This window comes from Trematomus bernacchii, unplaced genomic scaffold (assembly GCF_902827165.1).
Source record: "Trematomus bernacchii unplaced genomic scaffold, fTreBer1.1, whole genome shotgun sequence".
NCBI lineage: Eukaryota > Metazoa > Chordata > Actinopteri > Perciformes > Nototheniidae > Trematomus > Trematomus bernacchii.
This window is the reverse complement of record NW_022987581.1, coordinates 2,186,188-2,207,298: the sequence shown is the minus strand read 5'-3', so window position 1 is coordinate 2,207,298 and position 21,111 is coordinate 2,186,188. Positions and strand designations below refer to the sequence as shown.

At 38.6% G+C, this 21,111-nt stretch overlaps 1 protein-coding gene across 1 annotated transcript; it reads right to left on the bottom strand.

Annotated features, from left to right (window-relative positions):
• Positions 1–1,010: 1,010 nt before the first annotated feature.
• LOC117479924 (glutamate decarboxylase 1-like) lies at positions 1,011–20,045 on the bottom strand. The gene is made up of 16 exons (XM_034127037.1): positions 19,885–20,045; positions 18,896–19,000; positions 18,091–18,197; positions 17,485–17,620; positions 15,136–15,226; positions 14,125–14,237; positions 12,903–13,018; positions 10,100–10,179; positions 9,267–9,321; positions 9,002–9,118; positions 7,744–7,808; positions 6,141–6,219; positions 5,597–5,746; positions 3,563–3,670; positions 2,440–2,529; positions 1,011–2,346 (listed from the first exon to the last, which is right to left on the bottom strand). Exons 1-16 carry the CDS (start codon positions 19,901–19,903, stop codon positions 2,173–2,175), a joined length of 1,605 nt encoding a protein of 534 aa, XP_033982928.1. The 5' UTR covers positions 19,904–20,045; the 3' UTR covers positions 1,011–2,172.
• Between the last annotated feature and the right edge of the window lie 1,066 nt (positions 20,046–21,111).

Sequence of the window (21,111 nt, the reverse complement as noted above, 5' to 3'; positions counted from 1 at the left end):
TCACCAACACAATTTACACAAGTACTGTACTGGAAAAAAACGAGAGAATAGAATAGAAAGCCTTTATTGTCATTATACAAAAATATACAATGAGTACTGTTTAGAGTTTTCTACTACTTTATACTTTTACTCCACTACATTTTGGAGGCAAATGTTTTACTCACATTTATTTCACATGTGTAACTTTTTACTTTGCAGAGTTAGATTATAATACAAAATATAAATTAGCTTATACATTATCATAAGTTAAAGGTCCCATGTCATGGCCATTTCTACTGATCATAATTCCATTGTTGAGGTCTACTAGAATAGATGTACATTGTTCAATGTTCCAAAATCACATTGGTTTCTCATACAGCATCTCTGTATAGTATGTGTATTCACTCTCTGTCCTAAACGCCTTGTTGGAGCTCCTGCCCCCCCCCTCCCTGTGAGCCCACTGTGCTCTGATTGGTCAGCTCGCCCACTCTGTTCTGATGAGTCCACCACCGTTACAGCAGAACATCAGTGATTATGTGTTACAATGGCGTTTGTTAGCAACCAGAAAATGACACTAGTAATGACAAACAGATGAGAATGCTGCGTGGGGTCTGGGTGCCGTGTTGGCGGGACGTTGCGGGGCTCGCTGCTGCGCCCTTTGGGGCTCGAGGAGCGGACAGTGTGAGCTGGATTACTGGTGTCGTTTCCTGGTTGCTGCTTGGGGTCTGCGAGACAGCGAGACACCGCGAAACTCAGCCTGAGCGCTGTGTGGCGAACTGTGAGTGGAGATCCGCGGAGTATCGCGGCTGAGAAAAGATAAGGCTGAGTGAGTGTATGTGTGTGAGGAGCTCCACGGATTGGTCCATTTGGACCTGGGCATGGTTACGTCACTATGACCAGGAAGAAAAAAATGGAAAAAGAAAAATCTCCAACGAGGCGTTCTGGGGCAGCATAGACAGGTCTTTTCTGTGTTAGAGTTTTACTCGCTACAGGGTGTACTTTGAGGGTTTGTGACTCTGCAGACCGTTTACATGCAGAAAAACCTTCATAACACACAAGGGGACGGGTAATAACCAGAAAAGCATGACATGGGACCTTTAAGATAGCCAGTGTGTCTATAACATCATTACCATTAACCCCACTTTTACCGTTTAAGTGCAACATTAAATTATGAACACATTAATACATGAATAATAAACTATATTGTTCTTATTTGTGCCAAACTGCATGACGAGTACTTTGCTTTTGGTACTTAAAGTATAAGTTGGTGTTAATACTTTTGTTCTTCTACTTAAGTTCAACTTTGAATGCAGTACTTATTCCACCTCTGCCTTTTTTCTTAAATCTAGGAGAAAAAGACAATTAGTAGACATATTGTGAGATTACATTGTGATAAAACACAGAGATTAAACTGATCTAAAAATATACTGTATTAACTGGCTGTTTAATATGTGCTGGTTTATAAATGTGCATGGCCACCTCACCGCTACCTACAAAGACTGCCCAGCAATCACATGACATGAATGAAAGTGAGCCTTTACCCTGATTAATAAGAAAATACTAAAATCACAGCATGATAAAAATAACATGAGCAAATAAACATTTCCCATTCAAACATTTACAGGCTTGTGCTTAATATGCCTTATAATTTATTCAAAAGATATATTAAACACTATCCATAATCACAATATGTCTGAATGGAGATGTATTCTATGCTAAGCCTATCAATTTCACTGTCCAATGCCCATGATCAATAGGTGTCATGATCCTTTTGAAAATAATGTTCTCTTTGTGTCTTGTCTAGTTTCACTTTCTGTCTTTTGGTTTTCCCGTCTGTGAGATCATATGATTGTATTTTTTTTGCATATGAATTACCTTTTTCAAAGCCTGTGTCATTCTCCTCTGGTCTGCAGTATCTCAAGGGGTATCACGATAAAAACATGTTCAGGTACATTAACTTGATTAAGACGACTCTAAAACCTCACACCAGATAACCCTGTAGAACCATGGGAAACATGAATAAATAGTGTACAGTTTCAAACCTCCTCACTTTAACGCTGTAAGAACACCAAAAGTGGAAAGGCTTATAGAAAGTGTGGATACAATGTGAATGGCACAGTAAAACGATGGTGCACTAATTTCCTTCAAAATGAAAACCGGAGAGAAGTGCAGATCCAATAATCACATCACAGGTCATAAGTCCTCTCCCAACTGGGCGATCTCCTCCAGCAGGAAGTCGATGTCCTCCTGTTGTGTGGCCGGGTTGGAGAACACACACCTGAAGAAGTTGACTTTGTCACCCAACGGCTGATAGCCAATCAGAAGAGAGCCCTTCTCCATCATCCTGCCTTTGATCCGAGGAGCCACCTGCAGAGACGTATGAAGCATTTTGAAATCATAAAAGGAAGCAGAGGGGCCTGATCCTTACTGAGGGAGGGGCCGCTGGGCTCCTGTACTGACCTGATGGAGCCTCATGTCTCTGTCAGGGCCAGGCTGCAGGCCCCTCAGGCTGGGGGGGAGGTACCAGAAACACACGTTACTGTGCTCCGGCTGTCAGAGAGGAGAGCAGATATCCAGTGAGAGTTGAGAGGGGATTTACAGTACAGGGATAAATCTTCTTCAAAATCTGAATTAGAATATTCTAAATGTCTCAGGGGAAATGGGGTTTTGTTAGGATGCAATACATGAAAGATACATTAAAAAAATTGTATTTAAAAATAAGTTTGTGTTGAAATGTACAGTAAGAAATAAAATAAAATATATCACATACAAATTTGAAGTGAAATGTCAAATACAAATACCTTTAAAAACATAAGAAGTCAAAGTTCAAATGTGCACATTCTAATACAATACTGTATATAACATGTATGTAACAATATATAAAGCGGTGAATTAGTATTCATAATTAGATAATTAAAGCTGAAGTGAAGAGTTTAAAAGGGTTGCTACTTATGGTGAACTAAATCTTGCAATCAGAGTTAAAGGGCCATTTTATGCTCATTTTCAGGTCCATCTGTGTATTTTGTGTCTCTACTGTGACATGTTTCAATGCTTTATGGTTCAAAAAGCTCTCTTCTCATATTGCCTGTTAGCCTTGGCAGACCAAGATGCACCGAAACCTACAGAACACTACAGGAAAGGGGAAACCGCAAAATAGGGCCTCTTTAAATAGTTTGATGGCTACAGGCAGCAACAACTTATTTGTGCTGTCAGTGGTGCATCTTGGGGATATTAGTATTAGCACTGAAGGTACTCCCTATTTCAAAGGACAAACCAAAAACACAATAATGCCTGGCAATATTCTTTGGATGGTAAGTGCAGGAGATTTAAATGCAACTGAAAATGTATCTGTCTACGATATATACAGTTGTCTGAATCTAAAGCCTGGCAAAACAATTAGTACATGTAACCTAGAATTGAAATGTATCCTGGCTTAAAATCAGTTGTCTTGATGTATTTTAAAACTGACACATTTGGAAACCGAAATTGCGAATGTTTCCTGTACAAAAACGTATTTAAACATGTTACACATTGTCATTCATTAGATGAATATATTTCTTTACCACGTAAAAAACAGCCTTACTTTGTGTTTGAAGACCAGTTCAAAGTCAGTCCTCCTCTGCAGCTGAACGTACAGATATTCTGCATTCTCTAAGCATTTGTTGACCTGAGATCCAAATCCCTGGGAGCCCTGAGCAAGTGAGAGACACAGACAGCGACACAGAAAGTTAAACAGCAGTAGTCATCTTATCAAAGTGTTTTATATGGGTGAGATGCAGTCTAATTAGTAAAAAGTTAAAAATATTTAAAATTAAGAAGCACGCAATAATGAATGAAAGTGTTATGTCACCCAGGGGACACAGACACACCAAACTGCATTTCTCAATATCAGTCAATGCTCACAGTAAAACTTCACAGTACAGAATCATCCAATGAAAATGTATAGCTCGTTGTCTCTCTGGTACTGAATGGAGTTGTCTCTCGTTTTATTTTACGATATAAAATATGTCAGTGAATCCCCACTGGTGAATGTCTGAAGCTTCTACAGTGGGTGTCCTATAAACAGTGTTTGCTAACAAGTGACTAAAAGACACTGGTAAAAGTCATCACGCCACATATTAGCCACCTTTAGCTTAGCGTTGGTGACGTTTGTTTATATCCTTACTTAACTATTCCTACTTCTGTCAATTGCATTTATGCTTCAAACATCACAAAGTGGTGTTAACATGGGGCAACAGTGGTGGGATAAAAAACTAAGTACATTTACTCAAGTACTATACTTAAGTACTTTTTTTGTGATACTTGTACTTTACTTGTCCATTTAATGCTACTATATACTTCTACTCCCTTACATTTTGGAACATTTGTTGTACTTTTGACTCCACTTCATTTAATTAACACTTATAGTTACCAGCTACTGTTCATATAGGGATATAATGCAGTACGTTACTATCAATATATTAAAAATAAATCTAAAATTGTCTTAACCTGTTAAGCCCCAAAGCCCCCGTCGGCGGGTCTTTTTTTTTCTTCACAAATTAAATTAAAAATTAAAAAAATTAATAATTTCTTTTTCTTAATTTTTTTTTTCTTTGGATGGAATGAATACCTATGGTGATAATTCAATGTAATACATCATTTTTATAGTCTGGTACCTGAAAAAGGTCAAATGGCACTGATGGAACCAGATGTACCCAAATGTGCCGAAAGCTTATTCTGCCTGGAACATTTTTTTGCTAAACCTCTCTAAAAAGGTCAAATTTAACTTGTTTTGCCTCAATATTGATACAGGGTACTTATTATATGTTATAGCTTTTAGTCTACCATCCCATCATTCAAGGGTGGTTTTCACTATAAGTAATGTTTTTTCTTTAGGCGGAGGTAAGAATTTACCTTTTTTTACTATGTTCCATCTGAATTTACTCTGACTGAGAAAAATCTATATTGATTCTGACACTTGTACATCCAACTCACAGATGTAACCTTGCTTTGATAAAAGAAATTATTCATATAACCCTTTTACAAGTGAAGTTGTAGTCATTTGTTTTGGGCATGTCATTTTCGAGCCTGAAACCTGAAAAACAGGCTCGGGGCTTAACAAGTTAATATTAACGTACTACAACATTTAAATGTTCTTACATGTAATTGTAAGAAATCAAAATAAGAAGGAATAATTTTAAATTCTATAATAATATAATACTTTCAAAACAGCCACTGGGCAAAATGGGTATGTAATGGAGTATTTTTAGACCAAAGGATTCCTACTTTTACTTAAGTAAAGGATCTAAGTACTTATTCTACCACTGTGTGGAGATTATCCTGCTGAACAAAACTAATCATAATTATTTTTCTTCAACTTTCCCATTGAAAGAATCCCATTGCTTTTTGTCGTTTGAGCCCTTGTGATGCTAACTTGTAAAGCAGCTTAGAAAAATACAGTACGTCATCAGTGCTTCACTGGTTGCGCAACTAATCGTTAAAATACATTCGTGCATATTTTATCTAATAAAGATAAGGACAAAAAGAAAAGGATTCCCATCGAAAAGGAAGTCCCCAACATCAAGAGAAAATCAGATGCAGTCTTCACATGAGTCACTCTCATATTGCACAGGAATACCTTTGCCTTCCACATGAGCCAAAGCTTGAAGACGTCCTGATGTCGGCCACACTGGATGCTCTTATCTCCGGTGTCGTAGTTCACATCGTAGTGTTTGTCCGTCTGGAAGAGGTAAGTGGCCCCAATCTCATTACACCCCTGTAAGAGACCCTGAGGAGGACCACAAAATAGTATTAAAAAAAACCCTGTTTGCAGAACAAGATTAACAGTCAACAGCCACACCAGCTGTTTAGGATATATTTTGAAGACATTTAACATGAAACATTTCACCAAAGTTGACAAAGACGATGAATGAACCCAATTGTTTACCCTGGACCACCAATTTCACTCTCATAGTGGCGCCATGGTCCTTAGTATTCATTCTGAAGGCATCCTAAATATCTGTACAAATGTCCATTGCATCTAATAGTTGTGAAGAAGAGAGTTTTGGACAGATACACACACCAACTAGCATGGCTAAAAACATTCAGTTGATAGCCTCCAAAGATAGTGATGTTTTATTTGTATGTACACTTCAATTAAAGGGTACAGCATTATGTCTTACCCTCTTCTTGATCAGTATGGCAGAGCACTGCAGAGGGACGCCCATCATCTTGTGAGGATTCCAGGTGACGGACCAGGCTCTGGAAAACAATCACTTCAAATGTAAATTGGACCAACTATCAGACTTGTTTTAGCAACCACAGCACACACAAGTTATTATGTTTATAAAAGCAATTCACTGTGTAAGGGCACCAACAATAATGCTCAGCCTAGGAGCCTCAGGGGGATACATGTTTATAGGAGGGGCTAATGAATGTTGACCCAACAACAACAACAACATGTAGCAGGGTTGCCAACTCTCACGCATCTGGCGTGTGACACCCGCTTTCACTCTCAATCTCACGGTCTCACGCTGCCCAAACTATTCTCACGCCAAAACAAGATGAACCGGCGATCGTTTTTGGTTGTTTATTTACAATGTTGAGTTGACAGCTGCTCAAGCTGTAGATCTGCTCCCTCCCCGCCCCCACCACTCTTAACAACGTTAACAGACAGCAGAGCAGTGGAAGCCGGTTGGTCAATCCCCGACCCGTATTGCGCATGCGCAGATCCGTCTTAACGCCAGGCTTTTCATCAGTCGACGGCGAACTCTACAGAAGGAAAGGTGGGTTTGCACAGTGCACTCGATATCGTTGAATATGTTTGAAAATATGATTAGAGTAAGATAACCTATTCTATAAAGGCCACATATTTGTTTATAAAGTTTGTTAACATTTTAGATATGTTTGTTTAGAATGTATAGCACATTAAAACTAAAAGATTGTCACTTGACTGTAGTAGTAGGCTACAGAAAACCAAGATTCAACAATGTGATGCTAATGTGCTACAGTTACATTATTGAAATGCAGGTTGTAAAACAATGAAAACACAACAAATGATGATCATTTTCACAAATGAAAAGCATACACAAAGTGTATTACAACAAGAGGGGACAAACAACCACCTCTCCAGAAAGCTCACCATACAGTCTATTTGTGTAAAACCGGGGGAAAGGTTAGAATTTGACTACTACCAGTTCCAACGTCTTGAAGGCAACGTTTTTTAAATGTGTTTTTGGTTAGATGCCTGCATAAAGTGAAATAGATTTTTAAGTGTTGTTCTACGACATAAAATACGTCAGTAAATACCCCACTGCTAAAAGTACAGAGCTTATATGTGGAACAGCGGTTGCTAACATGTGTCTAGTATTAGCCACATTTAGCTTAGCAGTGGTTATGGTAATTTGCCACAGAGCTTGTTTTCTGCAATATTCTCAAATCCAATGGAAAAAAAAACATTGCTTTTTGTCGAGGGAGACCTGGCCAAGCTAACTTCATGGTTGGCCCACAAAAATAAATCATCACTGCACCATTTGATGCTAACCTTAGCTATGCTTATCATGCACACACAGTATCTGGCCCGGGCCTTGTTTCTCTCTGATTTTATAAAGATGACATACAACATCCATCAACAAGTAGATAACTAGGCAAGGATTTATAAAAAGGAAATCAGGTGATGAGGCTGGGATTCACAATGAGCTACACATATTCTTTGTAGTGGTGCTCCACAACTCCTGGAGGAAACAAAGACATGCTGAGTGAAGTGGATAGGTTGTGTGGTTTTACCGTTCAATGCCCTGTAGTTTCATCCTGTGTCTGTCTGACATCAGCAGGCCTCCACCCCACGCCGCCTGCAGGCAAAAATCAAAGAGATTCCTCAAAAACATGATCCAACACTGCGTTCCCACCCTCCACCCAATGAGAAAGCTTTATTTAGTAAAACATAAAAGCAGAGCAGCCATGACTAAACACGGGTCAGTCAGTGCACTACCTTAAAGGGGACCTATTATGCTAAATGCACTTTTTGATGTCTTTTATACATAAATATGTTTCACCGGTGTGTCAGGAGACTCACAATGTTTCAGAAAATACAACCCTATCTCTACTCCTCCTAACCCACATCTCTAAAAAAAATAAAAAAACGTGGGTAAAAACGAGCAGATCCAGGATTTTGGCTTCCTATGACGTCATTGGCGACATGTGGCACACGTGACAAGTCCCAACCTATCATCTCTGTCTACAGTCCTCTAGCTTGTTGCCGCGCATGCGTACCTGCGTACCAGTTATGTGCACCCCTGGCTATGTGTTTACATTAGCAAGCATGCTAACACTCAGAGCTAACGCTGTACTGGAGAGAATATGTGTAACGTAATGTCCTTGTGGTAAACCCTGCGAGAGAGAAATGTTTGAGCTCCATACTGTTACAGAAATAATGCTTGACGTGGTTGGGAACATAATATGGCATTTACTGTAATCACGGCAGCGTTTAGCTGAGTTTCTCCCGGTAGAAAACTCTCTTAGCAGGGGAAAGCTGCGTGACGCTACAAAGGGGCGTGGCTTGCAGCAGCCGTTCCATTTAAATCTACGGTCACAGAATCAGCCTTTTTGTAACAGGGCTGCAAAAGAGGGGTATGAGCAGAATGAGGCATGGCTACAATGGGTGATCTGTTTGGTATTTGAGCAAAAAACTTCACAGACATGTTTTGTATTGGTATGGCCCTACAATATATTTTTCAAATATAGCATAATAGGTCCCCTTTAACTGACCTAGTAACTGACTTATAAACCAATACAAAAAACCTTTAAAAATCATGCTTTAATCTGTGTTACGGGTATTATACTGTTATTATTAAGTGTTCTAGTAGCATACAGTCTGAGACGGTATATATATTATATATATCCTTCTGCAGGATGATTACATTAGTTTTGGTATACAAAACAATGAAGTGGTTTAACTTCTAACAAATAATGTATGCACTGTGGTATCACTACTTGTATTTGAGCTAAAGATCTGAGTAGCCTACTTCCTCCACCACTGCCTTACATCAACATGCATCCACAGTGTGTGTCTGTGGCAGATGTCAGCAATGGCGTTGAGAGGATCGAAGGCTCCGTACACCGTGGTTCCTGCTGTCGCATTCACATAGAATGGAACCAAACCCTGAGGAGAGAGAACTCAAGTCAGTCTCTTCATGTGGATGCACTGATCCAAAGTCAATTAAAGTATGCCATGATACTGTGGGATAACAGAAAATGTGGACACAGGACATTCTTTCGTTATTTTTTCAATCTTTCTCCATTCATACTACCTTTTCTTTAGCTGCAACAATGGAAGACTCGAGGTCAGCAGGAATCATTTTCCCTCTGAAAAGAGCCAGAGCAGACAAGGGTTCAGTAAACAGCATAGGGCTGTGTGACTATATAACTTCTAAAATACTTTAATAAATGTACTGTGGAATACAGTCATTTTAAAGGTCCCATGTCATGGCCATTTCTACTGATCATAATTCCATTGTTGAGGTCTACTAGAATTGATTTACATTGTTCAATGTTCCAAAATCACATTGGTTTCTCATACAGCATCTCTGTATAGTATGTGTATTCACTCTCTGTCATACACGCCTTGTTGGAGCTCCTGCCCCCCCCTCCCTATGAGCCCAGTGTGCTCTGATTGGTCAGCTCGCACACTCTGAAAAAGAGAAATCTCCAACGAGGCGTTCTGGGGCAGCATAGACAGGTCTTTTCTGTGTTAGAGTTTTACTCGCTACAGGGTGTACTTTGAGGGTTTGTGACTTTGCAGACCGTTTACATGCAGAAAAACCTACATAACACACAAGGGGTAATAACCAGAAAAGCATGACATGGGACCTTTAAGTTATTACAAGTTAAAACAGGAATAAAAATCATGTTGTATTTGGTACACTAAAAGAACAACTGAAACATTTGAAATGTTGAATTTAATAAAATGTGTTATGTGAACAAATTACACATAACTGTATTAGGTTAATTGAAAGCAATAATATTACACACACACACATACATACACAAACACACCCACACACACACTGAAAGCTGCAACAGGTGAGCAAACATTTAACAGTCTTTTGTTGAGCATGAACTTTTAACAGCCTATGTGACCCACCTTTCATCACATTTCACCACGAACACATTCTCGCTGCCCATCCCCAGCACGGAGGCAGATTTCTTCACTGAATAGTGACTCTGAATGGGAGAAAAAACATCCATTCATCTTAATTTGTCCCATTTCAAAGACAACGCCTATGGTGCAGCTGAAAGCACAGAGTATTGTTGGGTACTAAGAAGAAGACCAGGTAGGACCAAGCAATATGAAGTATATCAAATATCACAAAATGTTTGACAGAATGTCTCAATATCGACATTGTGATGATATTGTAGAATAATTTGATTCTTTACTATAAGTACTAATACCACACTTTAAAAATGCTCAAGTTCAAGTTAAAGTACTGCATCAAGAATGGAAAGTGAGTAAAAGTAAGTAAGTACGATTAGGAAAATGTACTGAAAGAGTAAAAGTAAAAGTACTCATTGTAGAAAAAACTCCAAAAATATTTTTTTATATTTTAAAGCAGCAAATCTCCACATTTAAGAAGCTGGAAATGTGAAATATTTTTGAACAAAAAACCTCACTCATGGTTTAGATATAATGTTGGATGGTTTAATCTATATCAAATAATCACATTCTAAAAGTTTTTCCTGAGAATTATGTGTCAAAATCTGAATTTATAAAGTAACCGGTAAATACAAATAAATAAAGTGGAGTAAAAAGTACAATATTTAGTTCCAAAATGTAATAGAGTAGAAGTATAAAGTAGTATAAAACGAAAAGTCCAAGTACCTCAAAATGTGTACACAAGCAAGTACTTGAGTAAATGTACTTAGTTATTTTCCACCACTGTATTGTAGGGTTGGCTATACAGTGCACTGTAGGTGCTTTTTTTATTCTAAAAATGTGGATACAATGACGTAGTAGGTAAAGGTACAATTACGTTTTATTAATTTTTTTATAATGCTTTTCATCAGCATTAAAGAACAAAAAAATGTGTCTTTGTGTGAGAAACTGACTATTAGGAAGTGGCATGCTCACTGCTAAATAGACTGGCTGGGGAATTCCCTACAATAATTCATATATTGATGGAATCTGGGTCTGCGAGTGTGATGGACATTTTAATATTAGATGTAACTGTAATAGAAATGTCCATTCGATGTGTTTGGCGTATTCAAGTTTATCACATGAGAGTGGGAAAGTACTGAGTCCCCCTTTCCCACATAATACAACGCTATGTTTAATTTACGATTAACTGTGTAGCTCAGTATTACCAGATAGGGAGTTGTTTTTGCACCCTGTTGGCCGTCTCAAGGACGCAGGTGTTTCAACACACACACTCTTCATTCAGACTTTCAGACCCGTGACTCTGTAATGTTCGGATCCTTTCCTACGCAGAAAAGCCTATTACATTTTCAAAGACAATCTGTCTCAATTCGATGAGATATTTCCACCACACGAGTTTGCTGAGCTCATGTCACTGATAACTTGAGATCTCTTTGACCACGCTCAAAGACAAAAAAAAACATTACAAAAGACCAAATGGAAAGGACCTTTACCTCGATTAAGAATATCTCAACTTTTGTGCACAACTCAACAAAACAGTCGTTTTTAGACATGCGGAAAAGACAGCACAGATTAATTGAAAATGTGATTTAATTCATTGTTAATGGTCATTGTTGTCCACAAATAGATTTTATTTTGATGGCGGCATGTAAAAGACCAAGGTACGTTTTAACCGTTTGTTTTTTAGTTTCAATTAGAACTAAAAAACAAACGGTTAAAACGTACCTTGGTCGTAAAATGTCTACCTATGCCATCGCCAACATTCTCAAACATAAAATAAACCTTAGTATCTCATCGCTCCACGGTGGATCCGAGGGACGTTGCATTTGTACACAGCTTTACAATCCACTATGGAAGAAGTTCTCTGTTTTATAAAATAATGGTGTATTATCAAATGTATTCAGTAAAAAACTAAGTGTCATTTTAAGATGTATAGTTGTTCCTGCCCTGGCTAAAGCTATGATGTGTATGTAGAGTCAGATTCAGGACACTGTAGAGATGCTGTATACAGTGTAGGGGCTATCTGAGGCTGAAGAGTGAGAAACCCTGAGGACCTGAACGCATCACATGCATCCACCTTGTCGGCTCGTGCAGACATGCTCAGACAGAGGTATCTATCGACCATATTTAGTTAAATCCAGTGGTGTAATGTAACTAAATACATTTACTCAAGTACAGTACTTAAGTCAAAAGTGGAGGTACTTTACTTGAGTATTTTCACATTGGGCTACTTCATACTCTTACTCCACTACATTTTGTATGCAAATATTTAGTTACTGGTTACTTGCTGCAGAATCCGATTTTTTATAAAAAATATAAATCAGATAATTCATTGTCATTTATTATTATAGGTTAGTATTGTATATAAAGTTATTCAAATAATCCCCTCTTTTACAAAGTGAAACATTGAAATGATGAACACATTAATAATTATAATGAAATATTTAAAATATATGTATTTGACTTTTGGTAGTAGACTTTTACACTGTAGTATTGCTACTTTTACTGAAGTAAGAGTACCCCCTCTGGTTACATTTCAAGATGATAAAGTATATAACATCGACAAAGGGAAGGCACGAGTGAAGTTGGAGACTGACACTCCGGAGATAAACATAGGCTTGTGTTATCTCGTTGTTTAAAAGAAAACTGTTTTCATTTGAACTTTGATCAAGTTATTTTCTGTGTGACCCTGTGAAAACTCAAACTGACTTGTAATTTGGCTCAGACAATAACTTCTGAACTCAAACAACCCTGTCCTACAGAGTGTGACAGTGAGTGTGTGTGGTGTGTTTACATGTTCTGAGGTGAAGAGGGCCAGCCGGGGCAGGGCTCCCATGCCTCTGGTCTTCACCTCGGGGTAGAAGTGGTATCTGGCCACCAGGATGCTGTACAGGTTGGATATTGTTCCTCCTTCAGGAAACACAATGCACAGTTTAAAAAGCAACCACACTTGTATTTATATTTACAAATCACTTCATACTGTTTAATTTTGTTGCTGTTATTAAACAAAGTTATTCAAAAGTTAGTTAGGTGGTGCAATTCCCCCGGGCTCCTCTACTGTTACAGTGTCCAACCATATACAGTCTATAGCCGCTTTCACACCAAGTACTTTTCCGTACTTAGTTCCCAGTACTTAGTCCCGCCGAACTCTTTAGTCCCTGGAACTGTCCTAGTAAATTGCGTTCACACCGGAATAAGTCCCTGAGGGAGGATTACGCAAATGAAGCCGCTGAGGTCACTTGTTGTTCTTCTGCTTTGGGTTTACTGGCAGGCCGCAAACAACTTCACGGCGTATACTGCCACCCGAAGTCCCCGGCCAGAAGTCCCCGGAGTTGGGGACTGGCTTCAGTAGAAGCTGCTGGTTAGCGTCTTCCGAGTAAATTGCCAGAAGCGCCGACACCTCCTCATCACTCCACCGCTCCCATGTTTTTTTGTGTTGCCATAAGTTAGTCTCTCTCCGTTGGTGCGCTGGGCTAATGCTAATAATGCTAATGCGAGCAAATAAAATGGCGGCTTCACAAAACTTTTCTGAGTTTTACGGGGCGTGGTTTGCAATTCGCCCAGCCAATCAGAAATTGGAACCTTTTTCTCCCCAGGAAAGCCAATGCTCTCTAGCAGGGACTGAAAAGGAGGGAAAAGGTTTGCGCGAACTAGGTTCTAGTTCCAGATCTTTTTGGTGTGAAACCAAAATCCCAAGAACTATCGGAACTATTCCTGGGAAAAGTACTCGCCTTATGTGTCCAACATATGTCCTGCAGTAAATATCTGACATCTGCCCGATTGCTTAACTGTTTGTAAAAGTAAATAAATCATAATTTCATCTAAAAAGTAACTTTCTATAACCTGCTTTACGGGTGACATACTGACTACCCTTTGCTCCTGACTTCTGAAGCAAAATAAATGTGACATAATACCTTAAACTTTTTGTTTCTTGATATGTTCAGCATCACACCTAAATCTTTCAAATGTTTCTCAAAATAAGTTCCAATCCATCCATTCATTCCTGCATCCATTACCTGGACAGAATATTCCATCTCCCACATCCGCAGACCATCCCACAATGCTTTGCATCTTCTTCAGCAGAAACTCCTCCATGAGAATGAAAACAGGAGACACCTCATATGTGAACCTGGAAAAGAAAAACATTGAGTTGTATTATACTGTAAAGGCAAAAGACTTGTTTTATAACTGAAACATTTGTTTCTATAAAGGAGCCTCATCACGGTCACATGTCTGTACATCACCACCGCTAAGCTAAAGGTGGCTAACGTTCGGCGTAATGGCGTTTAGTTCATTGAGTCACAAATTCAAGCTTCAGACATTAGCCAGTGGGGTATTTACTGACATATTTTAGGTTGTAGAAATAAACGTGAACATCTTTTCAGCGGTTGTTAACCACAATAATGTTTACCTCAAAATATCAAAATGCTAACTAATTTCCGGGTTTCAGGACTCATGCCTCCTTTGTAATGACCAGCAGTCACACGAGACACTGACTTACGCGTGGCTCTTTATTTTTTTCATGAAAAGCTTTCCCTTTAACAATGACAGTCTGGATGAAATCTAACTCCACTATCACATTTGAGAAATATTTGTGCAATGCTTTTGAGCGAATATCAAAAAGAAATCCAACATTTTGATTTGAAATGTTTCAAGTTTTTCTTTAGGTTTTACAAATCCTGCACCATGCTATGATGACCCAACTAGACTCTAAGAATATGGATTTTATTTCATAAGCTGTACACTGAAAAAACGGAACCATTGACTTTAATTAAGTGTATTACTGTATGTCAACAGATTTCACATAACTGTATTAGGTTAGTCGAAAACAATAATATTAAGTTGAACCTAATATTTGAGTTTGAACTTAATATTATTGCTTTCAACTAACCTAATCTGTTGACATAATACATCTAATAAGTATAAATACTTGAATTAGAGAAGAAGAAGTAAACATACAATTCTCAAGTAAAAAACAAGTGCGTAAGGTAGAGTCCTTGAGTAAACTTTTATTGTTGAGATCTTACATGTTGGTGTTGGCTGCCGAGGTTAACCACTCTCCTGCTACACCAATCACATCCAGACCTGAAGACAGCTGGTTCAAGAAACGGGGATGACCTGAAAAAAAAGTAATACGAGTATGATTAAGAGTGGTGCAACTGCACTGATGCTTTGTTCGATTTTTTTAACTCTGCATACTTTAAAGGGGACCTATCATGCAAAATGCACTTTTTGATGTCTTTTATACATAAATATGTGTCCCTGGTGTGTCGGGGAACTCACGCAGCGTCAGAAAATAAAACCCTTTCTCTTTTCCTCCGTACCCAAATCTCGTAAAATGGGGGTACAACGAGCGGATACAGATTTGCTGCCGATATGACATCAAATCGGCGGCGGACCCACAGAGAGTTGCTATCAGAAACAATGCCTGACGTGTTTTGGACGTAATCTCGTCTTTGTTTACATTAGCAAGCCTCGCTAACACTCAGAGCTAACCTGTACTGGAGAGCACTTGTGTTTAAAAAGCAAGAAATAAAAAAAGGAACTCACCTTGTGATAAACCCGCAAGAGAAAAAGCATTTGAGCTCCATACTGTTTCAGAAATAATCCTTGATGTGGTTTAGAACAGGAGGGCGTTTTATCACAGAAGAATTTAACTTTATCTCCGGGAGAATTCTGATCAGGCATTAGCTCCGCCTCCTCTTTTTTTGTTTTCAAGCTAAGGACCCAAAATCTGCATTTCTCTAACAGGGCTGCAAAAGAGGGGTTTGAGCAGTATGTTTTCCAATATAGTATAATAGGTCCACTTTAAAGGTAGGGTAGGTAAGTTTGAGAAATCGAGATCGCTAGAATTTGAAAATACACAACCGGAGAAAATCTGCCACTTCCTTACAGAGCCCCTCCTCCAACACACACGAACGCGCACATGACCAATGAGGGCACGAGATAAGTTTGTGCACAGATGGAAGGCTGACAGGCAGGTAGGCCATCCAGTTATTTTAGCCAGGCCGGCTCAGATGATTGGTCGTGCTTTTTACAGTACTACGGCTTCCACAGATGACATTTTGTTATGGATTTTTTGTCAAAGCACTTCAGATATTCATTGCTATCGGGATGTTAAGAGCATTCCATGGAATATAACAAAAAGTGTATCTCGAGCCGGTTTCTCAAACTTACCTACCACCTTTAAAGTATAGCAATAAAGATAAAACAAAAAGTCAAATGTGACCAATCAGGCCCTTACTGCTCGCACAGTCATTTCACAGAGATTTGAAGTTTAAGCAATGATGTAAACTAACTAAGTACATTTACTCAAGTACTGTCCTTAGAACAATTTTGAGATACATCGTGTACTTCTACCACTACATTGCATTTTATAAATGTAGTTAATTTGCACATTTTTATTAACAATTAGAATTATATTCAACACTTAAATAAGACTTAATTGACATTTGGAGTAAATTCACAAGCTACCCTGCAACTGCATTGCACAAGAGAGTTTGTTAGAGCAAAGTTATATGAGTAAATATATATATGAAGAAACAAAGAGCCACTTGTGTACGGCAGTGCCTCAGGTGACCTGAATAAGTCATGTTTGTACAAGATGAATAACCCATAATTTATTTCTCAGTTTGATGCCATGAAAGCACAAGCTGATTCCCACATATCATATATATTCTCTTGTAGTGCTGCCAAATTTAAATGTGTTCACACGCGTATGCGTATACTTGTGTATACAAGTCTCTCTTAGAGTTGTATTTTTCCATGAAGTGATGAAATGACACACAATGAAAGTCTTATTTCCAGTACGCGTTGCTGTTTAAAAGTGTTGTGAAATGAGTTTAATTGTCTAGTTCGAGTTTGTGTGCTGTTTTAAAAACATATAAAAACACAATATTTGTAGTGATCATGTCTAATGTACATGTAACGCACTTAAATGAAACAAATTGAAAACCTTTCACTTCCTTGTACCACTACCTTGATGACTGGAGCAATACATATAACTGTGAATAATAATAATGCTTGTTTACAGGGGAAATGTAGTAGTAGTGGGTAAACACTAAAGACATTATTGTTATACTTTCTTAAAAAATATATACTGTTATTAGTCATGAATGAAACTATAACAAGGTTAAGAAAACATTACATTTTTTCCACATCTGACTGTACGATATTCATGTTTATGATGTTACGATGTGCGCACACACATACTCGCTTCTATTTGCATTGTGGACCAAGAGCTGATCAATACTTGTGAGGAACCAACCTTACACACACACACACACACACACACACACACACACACACACACACACACACACACACACACACACACACACACACACACACACACACACACACACACACACACACACCTGTACGGACACCATACTTGAGAGTGTCTCTACAGTCCACCAGGATCTGCTCCAGATTCTCTGGTTGGTCGGGCAGCTCCAGGCTGAAGCCGTCCAGCCCCTCCCTCAGCTGGTGAGGGTGGTGGAAGTCAAGGACCTAAAACACAAAGAGCAATATTTGTTTAATTTCCTGTGTCTCATGCTTATTCATTTGAATAAACATTTAACAAACCTTTTTTTTTTAACATTGAACCCACATTTCCGTGACTATTCAGGCCCATATCCAAAATCTGTCACTATTATGCTTTGGATTTTCATATCCAACTCCGTTAAAGAAAATACACTTTTGGGACAACATGGAATGCATCTTGAGCTTTTTCCATTCATTTTTCCCTCTTTAGTCTTTATTTAATTTCCATGTGTATCAGCAGTGTTTACTGAAACCATAGGAAAGTGTTTTCTAATCATTAAATTCCGTTAACACCATTACTACATATCTGCACCCATTTGTTTATTTCCCCTTTCCAGCCAATAGAATGTTTCTGTTTGAACGCCATAGTACAAAGGGTTCAGGATTCTACAGTAACCCCGCTGAACAACATATTGCTGTTTGAAGCCGGTGAGCACCTTGGAGCTCCTCTGACTGGACTTGCTGATGTAGGTCAACAGGATGTGAACCAGCTCCTGCAGGAACCCTCTGGTCATCTCCTCGCCTCCTGCAGCTGGGAGCAGATCTGTGCACCAAACACACACACACACACATACTGGTTTTTAATCTCACTGGAGACACAACTCTGATCATCACTTGCAGGGACCAACCTTTCACATGCACACAATCACAAACAAAAAAACAAATGCACACAGACAGACTTGTTTTTATTCTCGATGGGGACCAACAATCTGATAATCTAGTTCAAGGACTAACCAAACACACTGACACACACACACACACACACACCCACACCCCACCCCCCCCCCCCCCCCCCCCACACACACACACACACACACACACACACACACACACACACACACACACACACACACACACACACACACACACACACACATATACATACACAGTATTTCTCTTTCAAATGACAGTTGCCTCACCTGGAGAAATGGCACATGTTTGCATACGCATTTAGCTATCAGAAGTCATAAAAAGCTGTCAGTTAAAATCGGTTATATTTTTTGGCATGCCTACTTATCGTTAATAATTTATTCAGTGCCCAACCCAGTGCCAGTCTCTACTTTTCTGAAAGTGGCGAAAGTGTAGTTCACTCTATGGAAAACACACTGATTGATAGATTGATTGATGGATTGATGGATTGATTGATTGGGGTTTGTAAAGATGAATTTGTATACCCCTCACAGAGCCCTGGACATGCTGGTCTTGACTATCAGGCGGTCCAAAAACTGCTTTTTCTCTCACCTTTGCTGTAGATACTGCTGAAGTCAGCAGGTGTCTGTCCATTGTCTCTCACTGCTGCTGAGACCTGCTGCTTCTCCTTGCCAGCTGATGTAGAAATTATTATGTCTGAAAGTACAAAACATGCAACGTTTCATCACAGTTGAAATAAACGTACACGTTGAGGAACTAGTAGCAAGTAAAGGACCGACTTCTCCTTCATTTAAAGAGTTGTTCTGAGATTAAGTGATTTTCATATCTTGCGCTTTTAGTATTGCATACCTTGCAATATACTCACTACCGTCTATCACAAGCAGGCAGAATATAAGCGTCTTTGTGTCATATCAAATCACCTACATTTTCTATTCAAATTGCCTGACAGCTTGCCTGCTAACCCACAATGTAAGGGTATGTTTGCTTTAATGCTTTTTGGTTAGTGAAATGCGTCCTTAGGACCAAATTGGTTAAATTACAGGTAGTTGGAATTAAACCTCATATACTTAGATATGAGAGATTGTAATTGTAATCATAATCTAATGTCCAGTATTGTTGCTGTTTAGAAGATGGTTCGTTATTTCTCTCTGTTATATCATTCAAGGAATGGCATGAAAACAAGTGGAATTTTACCAGCACATCTCAGATACAGTATAGCTGTTGCCTTATTTGCAGATCAGCACACAGTTTTACACTAAATGCTGCAGCTCTTTCCTGTAATTAAGGATGCCACGATACGTTTTTTATGATTGATTACATTGCCTTATTGCCCCCTATGTTTTGTTTCTCTAATTAAAATGTAGCTTCAACTCTCACGCTTAATTTGAATTAACATATGATACACTTTACATGAATGCCTTATCATATTCTGGTCTGTTTGCTGATGAAAACCTTCAAACAGAAGAGCTGCAGTGCACTGAAAAAGGCTGAAACAATACACTTTACAGTATACATATCACGTCTAGTTCACATCTTCACTTAATGTGTATCAAATAGAGTGGCATTCAAATGAGTCCTACCTTGCTGTAGGAAATCCATGTCAGTACAAATGAATGTCAGTTCCTCAAAGAGCTATTTAGTTCAGACCTATGTTAACTCCTTTTATAGCACTCTGATGATAGAAAGAAAAAACAGTTGTAATTTTTTTTCAGTTTTTCTATAAATACTCTGAAACACAGAGAGTGAGGGGAAGCCTGCTTCTTTTATTGAGCAGCAGGTGGAGGAGGTGTGGTCGGCAGCCAGCTGCTGTTTGGCTTCCACTGAAAGGATGACGCTTTAGTTGCGTAACTAGTTTGATCACAGTGTTTGAGTAAGGCAAGGTAAACCTAAACAAAAAGTGTGTTGGATTTATTTTAAGAGGGTTTGAAACTTCTGTTTCTCAGTTTTTAGCATTTTGTTGAAATTGCCAATCTTTAAACATATTCAAAAATGTTCAATTTTGTGTTAAGAACAGGGGGGTCAAACTGATTTTAGTTCAGGGGCCACATGCACCCAAATCTGATCTCAAGTGGGCCCGACCAGTAAAATCATAGCATAATAACCTATAAAAACATTCTGAAGATGTTCCCATTTAATGAACTATCTTTTTACAAAACATTATGAACAACCTGACATTTATTAAAATGTCAGCAATGTATTGCCTGAGTTTGATTACTGATTTACACTTGTGCATTACAACTTACACTTAAACTCACAGACCACAGTGTATCTACAAAACATTTAGTCCCGGTATTTGGAACTGAATAATATAGAGTTTCACTTTATGATCCAAAACATATTTTACATGAATTTCCACATCTGTAATCCTGACACACCATCATACAAACTAAAGAGGGAACTATTTAGGAAGAAGGTTGAGTTAGCCCCCTGCCTTTTAAATGTATATAATGTATACATATACAAAATAACAAAGCAAACATAAAGTTGTGGAAATTGCAGTTAATGTCTTCTCTGTCATTTTTTTTATTTTGCAAAGGCATCGCACGGGCCGAATTGGACCCTCTGGCAGGATGGTTTTGGCCCCCGGGCCGTATGTTTGACAAACATGGTTTAGAACAATTGTTTGCAATCTTTTTTTCTGTACCTTAGGCAAGCAAGTCCATACTTGTCAAGCAAGTGTCCACATGGAAAAAACCAAAGTAGTGAGTCATGGTCATTTTCACTTCAGAATATTACCAAACTGTGTTTCTCTGATTCATAAATGCAGTACCTTTCCATTACCCTGCAATTCAGCCTGATAGTAACTT